At 38.5% G+C, this 21,293-nt stretch overlaps 1 protein-coding gene across 2 annotated transcripts in view; it reads right to left on the bottom strand.

Annotated features, from left to right (window-relative positions):
• Positions 1-20,841, bottom strand: part of LOC127623550 (EH domain-containing protein 3-like) — a 38,132-nt gene extending 17,291 nt beyond the window's left edge. For both annotated transcript variants that reach the window (XM_052097931.1, XM_052097932.1), the window contains exons 1-3: positions 20,140-20,841; positions 13,089-13,265; positions 8,764-8,861 (exon numbers count right to left, since the gene is read on the bottom strand). In XM_052097931.1, coding sequence (XP_051953891.1) covers positions 8,764-8,861; positions 13,089-13,265; positions 20,140-20,366 — 502 coding nt within the window. In that variant the 5' untranslated portion in view covers positions 20,367-20,841. The remainder of the gene's footprint in view (positions 1-8,763; positions 8,862-13,088; positions 13,266-20,139) is intronic.
• Between the last annotated feature and the right edge of the window lie 452 nt (positions 20,842-21,293).

The raw sequence follows: 21,293 nt of genomic DNA, 5'->3' as shown, positions 1-21,293 counted from the left end.
TACTTTTCCGTTCGGTTTGTTTGGGGTCCCAGCTATGTTTCAATGACTCATTGACAAAATTCTCCACCTGCACAATGTATATGCTGCTGCCTACCTGGATGATATGATTATTTATAGCAACGATTGACAGTGGCATATCCAGCACCTGAGGGCCATCCTTAGATCACAGAATCTGAGAAAGTGTGTAATTGGTCTGGTGGAATTACGGTATCTGGGTTTGCACTTGGGTCTTGGACAAGTGCATCTAAAAATTGATAAAACAGCAGCTATTGTGGCTTGTCCGAGACCCAAGACAAAAAAGGGGGTGAGACAGTTCCTGGGGCTGGTTGGCTATTATTATAGGTTTGTACCTATATATTCGGATGTCACCAGCCTGCTGACTGATCTCACTAAAAAGGGAACACCAGACCCTGTTCAGTGGATGGAGCTGTGCCAACAGGTGTTTAATCAAGTGAAAGCTGCACTCTGAGGTGGGCCACTCTTGCATTCCCCTGACTTCTCTCCCTTTTTTGTTACAGGTGGACGTGTAGGACAAGGGGTTGGGGGCTATATTATCCCAGGTAGTAGAGGGGGAGGAGCACACCATGCTGTACATTAATCGGATGATAGTACAGCAAGAGTGCTGGCCATCAAATGGGCGGTCCTCACCCTCCAGTACTACCTGCTTGGGAGGGACATCACCCTCTGTTCGGATCATGTCCTGCTCCAATGGCTCCACCGCATTAAGGATACCAATGCACGGATCACTTGTTGGTATCTGGCACTTCAGCCTTTAAAATTCAAGATGGTTCACAGGCCAGGGGTGCAGATGGCTATGGCCACTCGGAATGGGGTGGGGTTGTGGGGTCGGTTGCAGGCTGGACAGTTCCCCGGCCTGAGTCGGGTGGTGGGGTATGTGGAGCCGGGGGTGTGATCGAACGCCGGTCTGTGTAGAGTGAGGTCCGGGAAAGTGATCTAGTGAGCTATGCTGGAGATAAAAGGGGGGAGACAGTGGCAGAAGAGAGAGAGAGCCGAGCTTCAAGCTCTGTGTCTGTGTGATGTGAGAGTGTTCTGCTGAAAAGTGTGACTTGTCAAATAAAGACTGTATTATTTTGGAACGCAGTGTCCCGTTTCCTCATTCCCTGGAACCAAAGGGATTTGTTACAGCAACAACATGCACAATCAAAACCACCATTAAACGGTATTGTCATGGCAAACCAGATGATGCATATGAAAGGGGAATGCCACACTTGTTATTACTAATATATACACACACACACTCACCAACACATATCAGCATGTAGTATGTTGGTTTCAAAAAACCTACTTCAAAAGTCTCTTAAATAAGAAGACTTTTTGGAAATCTAGCCTCCAAATTTGATTTTCACTGTCAACATATTTTTGTGCTGGCATACAATCAGACAAAGGTCAACTATATTAAGAAGATCGATTTTTACCAAAAGGTTTAAATGTGTTCTTTCGACAAAAAGTATTTTTTTATGGAAGTCAAGTCAGGTATTTTACATGTCATAAATGTATCTAATTTATCAATTACTAAAAATGTTATCCAAAATATTGTTTTGATATTTTTACCTTTTACATTCTTGTTGTTTCATGAAGAGTTGTCTGCCTTAGAAAAAGCAAGCCTGATCACATGAAACCTACACCACTAGTTTAATACCAGGTTCCTTTATGATGACTTACCCCATACAGTGTGAACTGAAAACAGGTGTCAGAAAAGCTCAGCATGTGTTCAATGAACTGTAAAATTATTCCCAAAGATTCAATAACAGTGAAAATGTTTGACACCTTTTTTGTAGCTAAGACTTGAGGGTATATGGCTATAAAGAAATGGACTTTATAAAATGAACCTATCCTGACAAATATTCACTGGAGTAAAAAGTGAATAGGCCTTAGGAATACTAATCAGAGGTGCTAATGTAATTTGATATATCAGTCACTTAAGACTAGTGGTCAACCGATAATGTTTTTTTAATGGCCGATTTCTAGAGAGCAGGATGGCCGATATAATCTCAGCAAAACAGTTATACAAATTTAGGACAATAAAGAGACCTTTCTACTGACTTTAAAAACACCAAAAGAAAGAAGAGTCCCTGCTCAGTGTGAACGTGCCTTAGGCATGCTACATGGAGACATGAGGACTGTAGATGTGGCCAGAGAAATAAATTGCAATATCTGTACGGTGAGACACCTAAGACAGCGCTACAGGGAGACAGGAAGGACAGCTGATCGTCCTCGCAGTGGCAGACCACGTGTAACAACACCTGCACAGGCTTGGTACATGCGAATATCACACTTGTGGGACAGGTACAGGATGGCAATAGCAACTGCCTGATTAAACCAGGAATGCTCAATCCCTTCATCAGTGCTCAATCTGTCTGCAATAGGCTGAGAGAGGCTGGACTGAGGGTTTGTAGGCCTGTTGTAAGGCAGGTCCTTACCAGACATCACCGGTAACAATGTCACCTATGGGCACAACCCCACCTTCGTTGGGCCAGACAAGACTGGCAAAAAGTGCTCTTCACTGACAAGTCATGGTTTTGTCTCACCAGGGGTGATGGTCGGACCCGAGTTTATCGTCGAAGGAATGAGCATTACAACGAGGCCTGTACTCTGGAGCGGGATCAATATGGAGGTGGAGGGTCCGTCATGGTCTAGGGTGGTGTGTCACAGCATCATCGAACTGGGCTTGTTGTTATTGCAGGCAACCTTAATGCTGTGCGTTACAGGGAAGACATCCTCCTCCCTCATGTGATACACTTCCTGAAGGCTCATCCTGATATGACCCTCCAGCATGACAATGCCACCAGCCATACTGCTCGTTCTGTGCATGATTTCCTGCAAGACAGGAATGTCAGTGTTCTGCCATGGCCAGCGAAGAGCCCTGATCATTACAAACAAATCTTTACATACAAATATTTACACATGTTAAGTTTGCTGAAAATAAAAGCTTGTTGATAGTGAGAGGACGTTTCTTTTTTGCTTAGTTTAAAAGCAGACAAACACAATGCAATTAAACTACAGCAAATCAGATGTAAACTAAATTTCTAAAGTTAATCAAACACTTATTTTATGCAAATAATTACTTACATTTGCATAAACTTTTAAAGACAAAAACATCAACTTGAAAACTTGAAAGTTAACTATCCATTGACAAATCTATCGTAGATTTTGGAACTGACACAAAAGGAAAGTTAACTGTTCTAATTGGCCAAGTAAACACTGATATCAATGGCAATAATCACGTAATTGCCAAATATCTGCTGATTATATGGCCTGACCAATATATCTGTCTATCACTACTTAAGACCTTCTAAAATCAAGGTATGGTAAGGTGTTTCACATATTGTTGTAATATAGGACCTAAGCTATTTTCTAATTTAACAAAAATGGCAGCAAGTGTGTGGTTTAATGCTTTGAGTAATTCAGAGCTCAGGCATTATTTAAAAAGAACCACAACAAAACACTCATTAAATTAACCTAAATTGCCAACAGGGTGATTTAAACGACCACCTTGTACCATCAACAAACAACTACAGCAGAGCCACTGGACCTACAGTATGCCTCAACTGTTACAAGATCTGCTAAATATACAATACAACAGAACCACTCCAGTGATTGATTTGGCAAGAAGTAGTTCCTTGCAGTTTATATTTCAGAGCACCTGAGGCTGTTGGAGAGTTGGGAATTATAAAGCTGCTCTTAAGAGCAAAGCTGGCATACGGTCAATGGAGCCTTACAGCTGCACCCCCAAGAACATGCTGCACTTCCATAGACTTGATAATGGAGTGGATGAGTGAGCGAGAGAGAGAGAGAGAGAGAGAGAGAGAGAGAGAGAGAGAGAGAGAGAGAGAGAGGATAATGTGTCTTGCAAAAGTAATGGAAAAATGAATGATGAATCTTGTGCCTGTTATTGACAAAATGTCCCAAGGCTTCCATTTGAACAGCAGAATAACCACTGAGAATTTTGAGTGGAGCTAAACAGTATCTCCCAGTTTTAAGTACTGCAAATAAGTCTTTGTCAAACAACTTATGCAAAATGATAAGGAGGTTCAGAAAAAGAGAGAAAATCAATGTGAACATTTGGTGTGAAATGAGGCAAGAAACAGGTCTGTGGGACTTTGATATTGACTACAACCATTTCTTCTAAATGGAAGGAGCGTGATAGCATTTTTCAGAAAAAGCAGCTTATGACCTAATGGTCTCTTTGTGGTGCAGTCCTCTGTAATTGAGGCATGAAAAAGTGCTGATAGGCATTAAAATTGTATAGCAGTTAATGGCATGATCTGGGTGGGGAACTATCTCTTAGTACTGGTGCTCTATACGCTTTAGATCAGGTTACTCAGACAGTGATCCTGAGTATGCTCAGACCAAGGCTGAGTAAGTCTCACCTAGCCATACTTTTGATAATACAGTATATACCACTTTATAACAATTTGCTGTAATGTCTAGTTGACAATACAGCAAATGTTGACCAAGAACCACTCACAAAGACAGAAAGGGGCCATTTGACCGAGATCTAAAGTGACCAACCACAGATAATTTTATGTGATTTTTGGGGGCAGGTAAAGCTGAAATCAAATATAATTCTGATACAGAGGAAAATGGTGCTTTTCAAAAGTTGGGAAGCACATACTATTGTTTTTTGTGTCTGCAATGTTGCTCTCAAAAGCGGCTTGAATTCCTATTCAAACATTGAAAAAAATTATCTAAATAAAAAAAGTTTTTGCAACAAAATAGGTTAAAAACTATGAATGGCGAAATAGATGTTTTACCTCAGATTGCTAAAAACCATGCGTGTATCTCAGAGCACCGAACACACTATGCGCTCTACAACATAGTGTGCTTTTACATTTCATACGCTTTAGGCCTACATCAAAGTTTTTATACTTGGCTATTTGTTGCAAAGTCCTGCCCATTTGAGAGCTCGACCAACCATCAGTGTTCTCACAGTCATGGAAAACCTGGAAATAATAAGCAATTTTAAAATGATGTTTTCTAGGCCAGGAAAAGTCATGGAATTTCAAATAAATCTTAGAAGTGATGAAAAAAATAGTGATACATATTATTATTATTCTAGTTTTGCTGAGCTCTAAATTATTTTCTCACCTACAATAGATATTGCTCGTGTAGAGTAAAACTTTCACGCAAGACAGTGATGTTCGATTTATTAGCAAATCATTCTTTCGAGATCTTTTCAACTAATCATCATTGCCGCTTTTTCATTACATTTTAGGAGGAAGCCAAGCTTACATGTTGTCTTAAAACAACCATTACTTCTCTGACAACAGAATATAAGATGTGTTAAAGAAGGTTTTATTTACCAACTGAAACATAAAAAAAAAAATATTGAATATCCTTCAAATATTCACTGCCATGAACCAAGCAGATCCATCGACTAAATTTTCTTTGGAAGCCCTCATTGTAGCAGCCTGGGCACATAACTTTCTTTCTTAATCATCTAATAGAAACTTGTGCACCCTTACTCCCAGAAATTGCATTGAAGCTTGCCAATCAGATTGGAACTGCCAGTTTCAGTCAGTTCTATCGGGAAGACACGCAGGCTTGAGTGAGGTTTAAGATGCCATTTATTTGATAAATGTAAAACAGAAAGTAATGTCTCTCTCTTTGGCGTAGGCCCCGTCCAGCGGTCCGAGGGAGTTGTGCCCGGAACCGTCATGTCCTGCCGGAGATAAGAGGCAGGGGCGAGGAGCCTACCCCCGCACGGGACAGGGCTCAGCTGGTGGTGGGGTGGCGGAGGTTGCCTGCGTTTTAGCGCACTGAAACAGCAATGTGATAGATTGTGAGCAGACTTATGAAGCGATGGCTTACATGCGATTGGCTAGGAATTACCCTGCTAATGAAGTAATGATGTACAGCTGTTAGTCTTCCCGCTAGAACTACGCTGCACTACGTTGCACCTCCATTTCTTGCCATTTTTTGTCGACAATATGAGTCAGACAGTGAATTTAAACAGTACAGAGGTATGAAGTCTGGGACCAAGGCTGAGTAGGATGGCAACAACAGCAGCAAATTACAGATGCTCACAGTCAGTTTAAACAAACACAGACACCTGTGGTGACAAAGCTCAACACACCTCCTTGCACAATTCTGTGAACAAAACTCAATGGAAATCTCAGCCTACAGATTTGATTCAGTTCATAGGAGCTGCTCTCTGCAGAATGAAATGTGATCTGTAGCTTATATTCATAGATAGGAAAAGGAATGTTAATTGCTGACATCTCATGTTACTTCTGGAGAAATTCCAAAGTTCTGCTTGACATAAGCAGAGAATGGAGGATGTGTGAGACACATTTTCTTTTTAAGGCCTGCTAAATACAACTTCTCACTGATGTGGAAATGAGACTTTCTGAAGGGACAGTGGGAGTATACGGGAAACCAGTTTGGAATCAATCAAACATTTTTCACTTCTGTTTAGTGCCACTAGTGGTTCAGAAATGACACACTTCACCTTCAGACTTCTGTTGTACTTCACCTTTAGACTTCTGTTGTACTATAGGGCACGGCTAGTCTACATCGTCTTTATCTGTCCCTCTGACTGATTTTTGACAGTCTGGAATACCAGAGCGCTCTCTGCACAAAACTCATCATTCATATGCATGAGCAACAGCATTCAGCAGTGAGTTTAACAACGTTTAATGGCTCGTGCAACAGCATTCATTCGTCATCAGTTGTTTGGACCGGATCATGCGTTTAAGCTTTTATGACCATAGTCCAGTTAGACTGCTCTTCTAAACATGGATCGCACTGTTGATTCAATAAACAGTTATAATGTTAATTCAATATACAGTACACCACGTGAGGTTTTCAATATAAATAAACTCACAGTATTAAGGGTGTTTTTATGTTAAAATGTTGTAATGAAAATGCTAGCTAAGAAAATACGGAAAAATGTTTGGCCCCCACCAAGTTGTCATCTGGGTAATCTGGCCCCTGCAAGGAAGTAGATGAAGAGCTCAGCTAAAGGTGATTCAGCAGGGCAGGCAGCTTTCGACAGAGGCTACAATATCAGGGCAGATTTTACCGTCAAATTAAAATGCCTGCCTTTGAGGCTACATTTACAACTTTCAGTACAGGCGTGAGGTACTAAAAATTGGTTTAATGTTCTCTGAAATCACATCAATGACTTTGGAATGCCCGGCTCTTGGCTCTGGCATCAGAAATGCGAGTGCCTATAATCCCCAGGCTGTATCAGTTCAGTCTGTGAGGCTAAGCATGGTGGGAAGGCTGTCACTGGGTAAAAAGAAAAATGCTGATGCCAGGAAGCCCAGTGGTAATACTACGGGCCGCCTGCTGCTGCAATTGACTTTTCTGAATGAGAGATGAAGTAACCATGTGCAAAACAAGCATGTTGTAACAGTGAGCATATACAGTACAGTATACAGGGAATAAAGTTTTGTGAGTCACTTGTTGTGATATAACCTAATAAACAGAGTGAATAGTTACTATACATCACATGTCAATTTTATGCATTATGGAACATCCATCCATCCATCCATCCATCCATCCATCCATCCATCCATCCATTTTTTATAGCCACTTATCATAGGCAAGGTCACGGGTATTGCTGGAGCCTAAACCAGCTGACTCGGGCCGAAGTTGGGGAAACAACCTGAACAGGTGGCCAGTCCAACACTGGCATTATGGAACAGCAAAAGTACAAGGAAAGAGATCTGACTATATTCAATTTGTGGTATGAAAAAAAAAAAAAAAAATGTTATATATATATATATAAAAGCTGTATATTTGTTTGCCTGAATAGAGAGATAACATAAAAGAACAGAAAAAAATAATGTCTGTTGTGTCACAGAAAATTAAGGCTAGATAAATACTCAAAAAACAAAACAAAAAACCCCAGATATTATTAAGACAGCAACAAGATATAACATGTTGAAATTTTAATTAACTTTCTCAGCAGAAATTCTCTTCAAACTATTGTTCTGCCATGACAATAGATGACCTGAAATTGAAAACTGGCAGCAAAAGCAGACAGTTTATGCTAATGTCTGCTTTAGCGTCACTTAACATGTATTTTCATTACATTATGAATTGCGCTTTGTCATATTTCAAATTTATTTGAATGACATATTACTATTTGCAAACTATGTAGCCTGTTGCCTTGACTTTTGTATCTGTCCTTATGATTTATGAACCAAACAATGTCCTTCTCATCTCTCGTCACATCCCAAGACTTTCAACACATCACAATTAAATGCAAATTGACTTCAGATACACAATACACGGCACACGCATTGTTGCTTTTAATTAGAAAACTGCATTATAAATGATAATACAAAATTATACTCCTTTTTTCAGTAGAGGGATCAAGTCAAGTTAGAATTTCCTAATGCAAATTGCTTTCAGTTGATGCCACAAGGAGCAAGAACTTGTATTAAAAAATTTTTAAATCACATGAGAACCCTAACACTATGTTATACTTTGAAAACATTATGTCTTAAAGAGCCTAAATCATTTTCTGTCTCAACTAAGACACACACTAAACATCAAACCTTACCATTTCATCAGATTTATCATTGTCTATAGAATCTTGTTAACAAAATGCACAGCCAAAAGAAGACATTAAAGGTTTAAAATAAAGGTGTGCCTCACCCTAGTGATTTATATTTGAGGTGTTTAGGCTCCACACCTAAATGCATCTCATCCCACATTCAATAGCTCCTGTATCAGTTATTTTCTCCTCACACGTGTATGTTTATGCAATTTGGCAGGCTGTTTCTGTACCTCTGCTGATCCTTTGTTTCTCTCCACTCAGGATTCCTGGAGTGTCAATCACACTGATGCTCTCCAGAACAGGGTTGGGCAGCTGGGCACATACAAACCTGTGGTTGAACCCAAACAAACCAGAGTCAAACATTGCAGAACACCTACTAGCACACAGACTATCATACTAACCTTTCATCTGAGTTTTGACATAGGGGTCATTTAATTTTCTTTATGCTTTACACTATTACAGATGAGATCAGCTTGTTTTCTTTGCAGAGACTGTCAAGAACTAAATTGAAGTTATATTTGAAAAAAAGAAAATAGTTGGTTACTCGATTCCTGGTCACATATTAGGAAATATACTAAGTCCTTTGTAATGGTAGATATGCTGGCATATGTTTTTTTTTCATTCAGTGAACATGGCATACAGAAATGAAGCAAAGTGCCATAAATCATAGTTTTGTTACTTTCTATTAGGGATGTGCATGTATAGTTGACATTCGTATAACCGTTCGACAGACTACTTGAATTCCAAAATCCCTATTCGGTTATTCTTCACACGCAATAGAAGTCTTTAACCCGATCCGAACTTGATGAGTTCCAACAAACCGTTGGGATTTCCAGCTGGGTTTGGGTAAGTTATTCAAGTATAGGGTGAGTAAGAGGCTGTTCAAACATGCTTTTGTGTGCGTCTGCACTGTTTTTCTACTTACTGTTAACACGTGCTGGACAGACGACTTTGAATGTTGCGCTGAATCCCACTGTTTTTTCTTTCAGTGTCTCATGCAGGATCACAGCATTTTTAGACAACAAGTAAAGGTAAACAGAACTAATGCATCCTACATTGTGTTTCAATGGTTTTGCTGCATTCTGAAGAAGTTCAGGTCGCAAAGAGGACTTCGTGTAACTGTTATATTACTAAACATGATTCCAGGTTGTTTTAACCAAGTAAAGTTTCAGCACTTCATAAACAGTAAGAGTTTCTTTGTCCATTATGCTCTGGTGTGCATATTTCCACACATTAATTAGTTAAGTTTAATGCTATTTTATTTAAAACCCTTTAAAAATCAATGCACTGTGAAGATGCTATTAAACCACAGCAGTGCACTGTTTTCTGTCAGGCAGTGACAGTTTGATAATTTTTGTTTGATTTAAATGTGAGATTTTCAGATGAGATCATTTGAAGATGTTTGTATTGTGCTATTTAGACTCATAGCTCAATGTGCACTTTATTTGCTGCTATTTGGAGCAGTGTTAGAGGAAAATCCATTGCAATAAACTTTCTGACTCCCAACGAAAAACTGATTAACCATTTGTGAAACTGCGGTTAACCTAATGTTAAAAACAGTAACCGTGCACATCCCTAATTTCTTCTCTTCTCTCAGAGCGTCACAAAGCTGGACACTGAAGATGTTTTAATGTTTGTAGCTCAAGAATCTTTCAAAGCAAACCATAAACTAGTATACATGTGTTTTGTGGAATACAGTGTGTGGCCCAGAAAAAGTGTATCATGTTTTGGAATAGGTCACCAAGGACTAACGCTATTTACTCTCCTCTTGACGGTTCCTTCTATAAAACAAGGAACACAAAACAACTTGAAAGCAGTGTAGAGCACATGAAACAATCAGTTTTCCTTAAACACTTACAAATTGATTTATTTAAATCACTAAACATCAAGTTAAGTAACTTTTTTAACATCTAATCTCAAAATGTTTGCAGCTATTTTTCAGACATTGTCAAATAATTTCACGTGTAATTCAGTCCAGTGTTTTAGACCACACAAACTAGAGTACAGCATAAGATTCAGCTATTTTTGGTTTCATAAATGATGCCCATTTGAAATATAAATCAATACCAGGGCAGTTGTCTCAAGCATTTCAAATGACATAAACCCACATCCAAACAGGGTGCAGGACAAGTAAATATTTCATGAGCATTTTTCATAAAGTGCAAATACCAAAAAAGTGGGTGGGAAATATGCATTTCTTAGTGCGTGTTGCTGCTCTTCTGAGAGTAATTGTATGAGAAATAGTCATTTCAACAAATATGCAGGCCTTGCTATTGCAAAAGGCAGAGAGACAATTTTCTCAAGCGTTTCTGCTAGGATTGTTGATCTGCACAACAAGCTGCGCTGCTCGCCATACCCTCAGTCAAGTAACTGCAGTACAGACCACCTGCAAAAATAATCACATGCATAAAGCATGCAATCGTATTCTTAAGGATATTTACGAAGGACTGTCACTCTATACTACTAACTTACCATACATTCACACAGTCAGTGTTTGGGATTGACAACCATATTTACTAGCAGGTGTGACTCTCAAATTGTCCTGTGCATAAAACAATGTACCGTAGCAGAAGGACAACTGTCTGCATAATAGAGCACCAGTTAATCCTCTTTTATATTTTTGGAAAAAAATTGAATAACTCCTATAACCATAATGTCAAGACTAAGTTAAATAGATGATGACTTCCAAAGCACTGTAAGTATTATAACAATTGACACAACATCAATGACTTAAACAAGCCAGGAGCGCGAGGTACAGGTTCATCTGTTAAATTTTAACCAACAAAAGCTTTAAATGCTTTACATTATTTACTGTGTGTAGAGTGGAGCATTAAATGGATAGAAGCAGCTATAGTGGAAGACATTTAGACAGGGATGCTGCAGAGTTTTTTTAAAATCAAATGTAAGTCTTTTTAAGACCCTTTTCAAGACCTGAACAGATAAAATTAATACTGTATCCCCATACCAAAACAAACCCAATAAAATCACAATCTAAAAAGGGTTTAAATACTCACATGTTTTCTTCATATATATCACATTAAAATTGGTTTATGTACCATTTATATAAATAAATACAAATTAGAGGTTGACCAATATTGGATTTTGCTGATACTATAATGTGATGAAAGAAAGGCAATTAATCTGGCAATAGTTTTTAAAATTGATAGCTTATATTAAATCTTCTTAACCTTTCCTTCCTGTGATGGGCCAGGCAGAGGCTACAAGAGTCCAAATTGAGAAAAAAATTAGATGCAGTTTATGGTGCAACCAAAATACCAATAACCAGGGATAAAATATAATAATAATAATAATAATAATAATAATAATAATAATAATAATAATAATTAAAAGATTTCAACTTTTAACTTTCAAATGTTGAACACTGGGGACTCTTATTTTAAAATGTAAGTGCTTCACTGCTTCCAGCTGCTCATTCAAACAAATAAGGGAAATTAAATGTGCATTCCTACAATAATCCACAACATATTACATTATAAACAATTAAATGTAAACAATGTCATCATCATCAACAGTTGATCATTAGTGATCGCTTGTCATAAATTTCCGATATGGCTTAATGATTGCGAACTGCTCTGCAACAGCTGGAAACACTCACAGGCCTCCGCATCCTTGAAAAAAACACAACAGTGCCGTGTTTTCATGTTGAAGGACACAGTGCATGCATTTATTTAATTAAACCATATTCTTTTGAAGTTTGATAATCACATAAGATCATATCACGATTCCTGTCCCTACCCCCATATTTAAGACCTCTTTAAATGATAATTATGACTTTTGTTGTATTATTTAAGATATTTAATATTTTTATGATTTGTATGAATTTTGGAAAACTGAATTTAAGACATTTTAAGACTTTTTAAGGATCCATGGGAACCCTGTTTAGATGACATTACCTGAACCCCATATAGCAAAAAAAAAGGTGACTATAAAATGCATGAAGAGACAGACAACTAGTTGTCCATTGTGGTTCAAATCACACAGAGCAGGTTAACTGCACTGAAAAATAAAAGGAGACATTTCGGTTATACAATGCTGTTGTCACTTTCATTCAAAACCGAACTGTGTGTGAACAGAACCATTACTTTGCAACAAGACTGAAAACCATATTCTGCTTCTGTGCTTACTACTCAAACCTTAGAGATTTTTTGTTGTGTATCTTGCTGATTGTGAAAAAGAGCCATTTCATGGTTTAATGTGAGGTTGAGCTCGATAGTATTATTTTCTCCTGTCTGTCTGTCTGATCATGTGAGTGGCAAGCTGACGGGAGGTCAGGAGTGGATCAGCCTGCATAAGGGAACTCAATCAAGAAAAGGAATGTAGCCCGAGCCCCCTCTGTGATGTCATAATGCGCAATGAGAAAACCATGTTGCATCTGCAAACCAGAACTTAAAATGTTTGACTTCAAATTCTGGTTGAACCGTGTCCTCACTGTGAAGGCCTTTAAAGATATATTGTAAATTCTGGAGACAGTATTCTATTTCAGTAAACATCAGGACTAAAATAAAACATGCTATTTTATTATTTTTAATCCCACCTGTTAAGAAAGGCATTGCCAAAGGCATTGAGTTTCCGAAAGGGTTTTTTGGGGTCCACCACCAGTGCGTTTCCAGGGATTAGTCCCTCCATGGTGCCATGCATCACTGCAATGAAGGAGTCAGTTGTGGGCTCTGGACCAATCCGCATACCAGGGAAGTCCTGCTCCAGGAGATATCTAAAAAAAAAAGAAATACATTTGAATTAAACAGCTTATGCTGTACATTATTATGTTGAAAAGGTTATTGATTTGAGACATTCTTATGGTTACACTGGACAAGGGCAAAGTACATACAGTATAGTATACTTGTGCATAATACATAATTGAAATAATTCACATAATCTGTGTGTATCATGTAAAGTAGAGGTCGACCGATATGTTGGTTTAACCAATATATACGGCACAAACAGTTTTCTTTTTCAAACCATCTGTTCAATTTCTTTAGCTTTATTCATCCATGGCGGGCCCTGGAGGGTTCTACAGTATAACAACTGCCTCTAGATGTTCTCTAGACAAATTGTTACAGTAACGTTATACAAATGAGTGGTTAGAAATGGTTTTGTTTTTCAGCAATCATACTTCAGTTTGGTCAAATCTCTGAGTAGGTTACAAAAGATAATTTTTTTAATGTACTGTAAATAACATTGGAGTAGGTTTGGTCTTGGCCGACTATATCTGCTTTACGCACACTGCTGCTGCTTCTTGACATTTTTCAATATACTGCTGCTGCATGAAACATGCTGCATCTCATACAAGAGACATGCTGCTTCTACTGAACAAACTCTCCCATGTAAAGCAGATCTAGACAGATGGAGCTGAGGAGGTGGAGAAAAAATGCTTCACTTCAGTCAAAGCTGTTGTGGTGAGTTTATACTTTTTGACAGAAGGGTGAAATTGCCTGATTGGTTTACATAGAGGTGGGAACTGAACCTATCGGCCTGCACCATGAGGAGTCTCCTAACATATCTTAAAAAGACATTTTCATGTTAATGTTCATGTTGATTGTGACTGATGGTGTGTCTAGAAAAAAGACACAAGTCTGTTTTTATATAATACCTGATTACTGGTCAATTATGACGAGCAATCACTGATGATCTACTTTTGAAGTATACTCTACTGTTGATTACTGCTCATATTAGCCCATATGACAATGTTAACTTTATAGTGTTTGTATTGTAATATGTTGTAAGAGTGTATTTTATTGTTCCCCTTCTGTCACTCACTCGACGTTGTGTAGATGCAGTGACACTAGGGGTAGCTCTTGGGAGCCCCAAACACCTCTGATCTTTGAGAAAAGGTCGATGAGAATTGGCGAGTGAAATTTGTAAGCCACTCCCCCGGACATATGGGTAAAAAAGGAGCTGGCTCGCAACCACTCATTCAGATTTTTTATAACGGATTTCAGCGGCTTTCTCTCTCTCTGCGCAGTTGATGCAGAGTACGCCCCTGGGCACTTCGTCAGGTGATGAAGCAAGGCTCCTTGACGTGGCATCTCCTGCTCCCCCCTGCCATGAGGCCCCACCCACAGGTACATAAAACACAATTGTCCCCTTAGTGACCCTAGCCCAGCGCATGGACACGTTTTGCTCACTCAGGCCAGGGCTCCCTCTACGAGGCAGCTATATGCCTGGAAGTGGAGCTTGTTCATGAATTGGTGTTCTTCCCAAGGCGAAGACCCCCAGACATGCTCAGTCAGGTCAGTGCTTTCCTTTCAGCTGGAGAGGCTAGAGGGGTGGCTGTCCCCCTCCACCTTGAAGGTGTATGTGGCCACCATAGCAGCAGTGGATGGTAAGTCCCTAGGGAGGCACGACCTGATCATCAGGATCCTGAGAGGTGCCAGGAGGCTGAATCCTCCTAGGACACGCCTCTTCCCCTCACAGGATCTCTCCATGGTCCTTCTGAGGGCCCTATTTGAGCCCCTAGATTCAGTTGAGCTGAAGGCGGTATCATTGAAGGCTGCCCTCCTGACCCCGCTCACATCGCCTGCAGGCGTTCTCTATTAGCGACACCTGCCTGGAATTCGGTCCGGAGGACTCTCACGTGGTCTTGAGAACCTGACTGGGCTATGTGCCCAAGGTTCACATTACCCCTTTCAGGGATCAGGTGGTGAGCCTGCAAGCACTGCCCCAGGAAGAGGCAGATATAGCCTCTGGTGCGTGCTTTGCACATCTATTTGGACCGCACACAGAGCTTTAGACGCTCTGAGCAGCTCTTTGTCTGCTTTGGCGGACAGTGGAAAGCAAACGCTGTCTCCAAACAGAGGCTTGCCCACTGGATCATGGATGCTATCGAATTGGCATACCAGGTCGTGGCCATGCCCACCCCAATGGGATTACGAGCACACTCTACGAGGAGTGTGGCATCCTTGTGGGCACTGGCCAATGGCATCTCTCTAGCAGACATTTGCAGGGCAGCGGGATGGGCAACACCTAATACCTTCGTGACATAACCCGAAAGGCTGCTCAGCAAGGAAGAAGTAACTGCTCCAAACCACCATAAAAAAGCCAGACTACAGTTTGCAAGTGCACATCGGGACAAAAATATTACTTTTTGGAGAAATTTCCTCTGGTCTAAAGAAACAACAATTTTACAGTTTGGCTATAATGACCAATGTTATGTTTGGAGGAAAAAAGGTGAGGCTTGCAAAGCTGAAGAACACCGTCTCAACCATGAAGCATGGGCGTGGTAGCATCATGAGGGTGCTTTGCTGCAGGAGGGACTGGTGCACTTCACAAAATAGATGGCATCATGAGGAAGGAAAATTATGTGGATATATTGAAGCAACATCTCAAGACATCAGCCAGGAAGTTAAAGCTCAGTCGTCAAATGGGTCTTCCAAATGGACAATGACCCCAAGCATACATCTAAAGTTATGGCAAAATGGCTTAAGGACAATGTGTTTGAGTGGCCATCACATAGTCCTGACCTCAGTCTGATAGAAAATTTGTGGGCAGAACTAAAAAGTGTGTGTGTGCAAGGAGGCCTAAAACCTGACTCAGTTACACCAGTTCTGTCTGGAGAAATTGACCAAAATTCTAGCGACTTATTGTGAGAAGCTTTTGGAAGGCTACCCAAAATGTTTGACCTGAGTTAAACAATTAAAAGGCAATGCTACCAAATACTAACAAAGTGTATGTAAACTTCTGACCCATTGGGAATGTGATGAAAGAAATAAAATAATTCTCTCTGCAATTATTCTGACATTTCAAATTCTTAAAATAAAGTAGTGATCCTAACTGACATAAGACAGGGAATGTTTTTTTTTAAGATTAAATGTGAGGAATTGTGAAAATTATAATTTCAATAAACAAATGATTTTTTTTTTAACATGCAATAAATCAGTTTTAAAAACTATGAGTCGATTAATCGGTTAACAGCATTTTCCACCAGTTTAGATATTTTTATCGGCAAAATCTAACTATTGGTCAACCTCTAATGTAAGGCAAGTTTATAGTGGGGTTTTACTGCATTTTATTTTAGTAATTAAAAATGTGTTATTATAAATAGTAATTTGGTCATTAATTTAGGTAATTAAGGTGAAGTGTAATTTCTGTCCAATAGGAGTAAAAAAACAGAATAATGACTGTTTGCAAAACAGGTTTCTGTAACACTCATGTCTGTCATTGATCTGACAGACAGTCCCATCCCAAAAGCCAGTGTTTCTATGTTGAGTTGGTTGGGATGCACAATCAAATGTGGCAGTGTTTTATTTGCATGGCACAGAGCCACAGTGTTCAGGAAATCCGCCACAAATGGCTTAATTGTAGCTGTTTCTACATTTTAAGCTGACATTGGAGAAAGTATTTGAACTTTTTTTATTATTATTATTTGCACCTATACAATACATAAACTAAATAAGTAAAGGACTGTATATTCACACTTTGGCACTCAGCCCTGTTACTGACGCCTCATGTGAGAACATGTTTATATGATTCAGATTATTTCTTCTTCTGTGTTAAAGGAACATTGCTTTGAAGACCATACTCTGATGGAGAATGTGAGTCTGCTAGTATAATGTTTACTCTTCTCAGCACTCAGCCATGCAAACAGGCCCTGCTGTGGACATGTGACTGCAATGGAATACAACACAGGTCAAAATGACACTTAGAGTAACTTCAGAACCCTCAACTGGGAACTTATTAGCTACAGTTTATGGCCATAACACAAGAGTGTAAACAGAGAATAGCTTTTGTATTATGTGACAAATGGTTCAATGTTAAGCATGTAACTTCCTCTGAGATTATGATAATGTGTTTCATGGGTTTTTTCACTTTCAGGAAATGTCCAGAGAGAAAGTTGAGCTTATTTTCTTTTAAAGTTATGTATTCAGTAAGCAGAATAGACAGTGCCACTGAGGCTCTCGTGATCCTTATGAATAATGCACAGGAAGAAAGAGAGCCAGAGTGGAAAAGAGATGGCGCATTTATCATGCAATCCAGGACAATACCTCTCATTTAAAACACAAGAGTGGGTGAAAATACTGCTCAGTTATTCTTTGAATCCCAAATAATGTGAATGACATCCAATTCATGACAGTAATGCATCAGTAAAAGCACTGGAATTGGACAATTATATATTTGTTACCAATTTTCATTAATTTAACTGGTACAAATATTTGTCCTAACAATTTCAAATTCTTTGCAATTGGTAGCAGTTGCATGTTAAATGTATTTGATAGCTGTATGTTCTCTGCCTAGTATTTAGCTTGCTTGTTCTTAATCTTGTAAAAGATTAAGCAAACATTGTATTATTTATTGTTTATTTCTTTTCATTTATCTTCTGATGTAATTTATTGTATTTTTAATTTTTTTATGTATTCCTATTTGTTCCCTTCTGTCCTTCAAGAGGACACTGTCCTCTTGCCATTCCGCCATTGCATGCATAAACTTATTTTTGAAATTTGAAAAAAGTTGGCTACTTTGCAGGAAAAAAAATTCAAAACAACACTGACATAGTCAAATAAAATTGACAAGCTTGGCAAACGACTCTTACCAAGTGAAATTGTTGAATTATCGAAAACTCACCGCTGTCCTATACAATCTAAGGTCAAAACTAGTGTCTAATCTCTCAGAAGTCTGACAAATTAAAAATGTCACAGACCTACAAACAAAACTTTTCAAATTACTATTCCTATCACACTTGCAAGCAAAGAATCAACTTTTTGATGTTTTTGATTTATGTTACTATTTAAAACATTGGAATAACAGATCCCAGCAGTGCTTCTAAAACTTCTAATAAGGATGACCAATATGTCTCAATCCACATTTACTTCTCTTAACTTTTCTGCATTCTGGAACCCATTAGTATTGAGACGTTACCATGGCAATGCTGGAGTCACAGGAAGTATCTCTTGTTCTGAGTTCCTTAGTAGTTTACTGCCTGTCATTTTGGACCAAAGCAGACTCACAAGGCTAAAATCACCTAGCAGACAACCATCATAACACAGCATGGTGTCATACAGACAAGTCTGTTTATGAGGTAGGTAACTGTCCCTGTCCAAGCTAAAATAAAGACTGCATGTTGAGAACTCATGTTTAGTATGAGGTTAAGATCTGTATTCTATAAACACAGCAATGAAGGTAATAAATCATAAACTATTTGGGCTTGAACTCAAAATATCTTCAAATCTTTCAAGTCATCAGTGGGCTTGCCAATTAAAAAATAAATACAAAATCAGAGAAATACAAATGAACAGACATTAATTTTTCTAAATGTGCAACTCTGGTCCACACAGTCTAAGGATAATTACACTAGTATTCCTGGAACAGAGCAATCCATCTTGTCTTGATAAATACAAGTGGTCATACCACTGTCCTCCTGGTGCACTGACAGGTCAGAGAGCCTTTAATAAGTCTTAAAGGATTGTGAGGAATTTGACATGGAACTTGCAAAAGTGGCATTGGATTTTACATACAAATGTGAGTTCTACAGTTATTCAAATCAAAGCAATAATGAATAGGGTGTGGTTGAGATGACTATTTCAATAAATCATGTTTGGGAAATATTGTTAGTTTTACTCAAACACACTATTAAGATTCTCAAAGTTGTGAAAAACAAATATATATATTTCACCAGAAATGTGTTACACAAATATTAATAGGTAACACTTTACAATAAAGTTCCATTTGTAAACATCAGTGAACTACATTTGTTAACATGAATAACAACGAACAATATTTCTTACAGAATTTGTTAATCTTGGTTAATGTTAATTTCATGTTAACTAATTAAAAGTTAACATTATATGTTAAAATAACTTAATCGTGCATGAACTAACATGAACTAACATTAAAGAATTGTGTTTTTATTAATAAAAAATAACCTAGATTAATAAAACGCTGTTTAAAAAAATGTATAGTTAGTTCATGAGCTATAATGCAAGTCGTACTTCTTATTAAATGCCTCATTGTTAAGGTGGTATTACTTTATATTTATAATGTTCATTTTTAACATTATTAAACAATATTACACTAAACAATTATCTGTAAACACACTAATAAATGTCCATTCAAATAATTCAAAATGTCAAGAAACTTAGATTCATATTTGGGTCTTAAACCTGCAAATAAACAGTTTTAACTAATCAAATATAGTTTATATAATATCACTAATAAACTTTGTGACATTGAACATGCCAACTCCTGTGTACCAAAGGTCAGATTTCTTTGTCTCCATTGAATAACACAAGATGCTCTTTGGAACTTTCTCAGATCATGCTGGGATAACATGAATCATCAGGATTTGCCTAAACCTGTGGAGTCCATGCCAGCTCCAGTGCATGCTGTCATTGAAGCAAAAGAAAGTCATACAAAGTGGCAAAACAATCAAAAATTTACAGTATATAAAATAGAGAAAATGGTACTTAATTTGAACAATGCACAATAGAAGTATTTCCACATGTGGTCTCAGGCTTGGACCCAACTGTATAATGTTTATGTAAGACTTATTGATAGAAGTTATTATAACTTGACCCCCAATACAGTGTTCTGACTGGTCTCCTTGACAACAGCACCTATTTCACTGAGGCCAAAATAGACAAGGTTCAGCCTACCTTATAAAGCTGGTTTTGCCAGTGGAATACTGCCCCACCAGAAGAACCATGGGCTTATTGTCAAAGTCTGCATCCTCCAAAGCTGGTGAGTGAAACTCGTGGAATTTGTAATGTTCCTCCAGTGGAAGCAGTTTGGTTTTATAGAGCTTCTTGAGTCCTTCACTGACAGTCTGGAAGACTTCTGGATCCTTCTTCCTTCTATCATCGGTACCCAACCAGCTGAACATGATTCTTCTCGAGTGTAGGCAACCTTGTGTGATATTTCTGTTATTTATTCAGAAATGCTCAAATGAATTGAAGAGCTGTAATGAATTTGGATGAATGACGCTGGAGGTGCTCGTCCGAGAATGTATTTAGCTGACGTCGATGTATTTTAAAGTCCAAATGTTAAACTGACATTCTTCATTGAAAAGGCTCATCTATGCCATTCACGAAACAAAACGCACGGACGAATAGAGCATAACTACAAAATATGATGCATTACATCATATTTTGCTTATGGTATCATCAAAAACATGGCCAAAATAGGCAATAGAAATTTCATTCAGGCTTTGTTGTTGAAATAAAACCGCGCGTCGCTACACAATGCTATGCATCCTTTTGTATAGTGCAGCCAACACAAGTGATACACTGTTTTTAAGAGAAATGAAAACAAGCACCAAATCATCCAGTAGAGAAGATTTTCCCAAGATGACAGGCTTCCACGGGCTTCCCACTGCAACAGATTTAAATACCGGTGCGCTGGAGAAACCCGACACTGGTGGAAATGCCCCACAGCTGGCAAAGCCCCACCCAGAACTCGAGAACTCAAGTCCGTGAAGGCAGCGCCATTGTGGCGGATGGTGATGGTTGGTACTGCCGCTCCTCCGCTTCTTTCCTCCAGAGGTATGTCTTTGAGATTTTTATTTACATTATAAAAATTGATTAAAACAAAAATGTAAATAACTAAAAAAAAAAAGTATATATATATATATAGGGCCGGCCCGACCCAATAAACAAACTAAACATTTGATTAGGGCCCCGTGATTGGTTCGGGGCACCACCCACCACCCCCATTTATTTTATTTTTTGCCAATCAATTACTCTAATCAACAAAATACACAACCGTATCAATGAAACGTAGTATGTTTCATTTCGTATATTTTTTCTAAATT

This window comes from Xyrauchen texanus, chromosome 30 (assembly GCF_025860055.1).
Source record: "Xyrauchen texanus isolate HMW12.3.18 chromosome 30, RBS_HiC_50CHRs, whole genome shotgun sequence".
In the NCBI taxonomy this organism is placed as follows: domain Eukaryota; kingdom Metazoa; phylum Chordata; class Actinopteri; order Cypriniformes; family Catostomidae; genus Xyrauchen; species Xyrauchen texanus.
The sequence above is the reverse complement of the archived record's forward strand: the minus strand, read 5'-3'. Positions and strand labels throughout refer to the sequence as shown.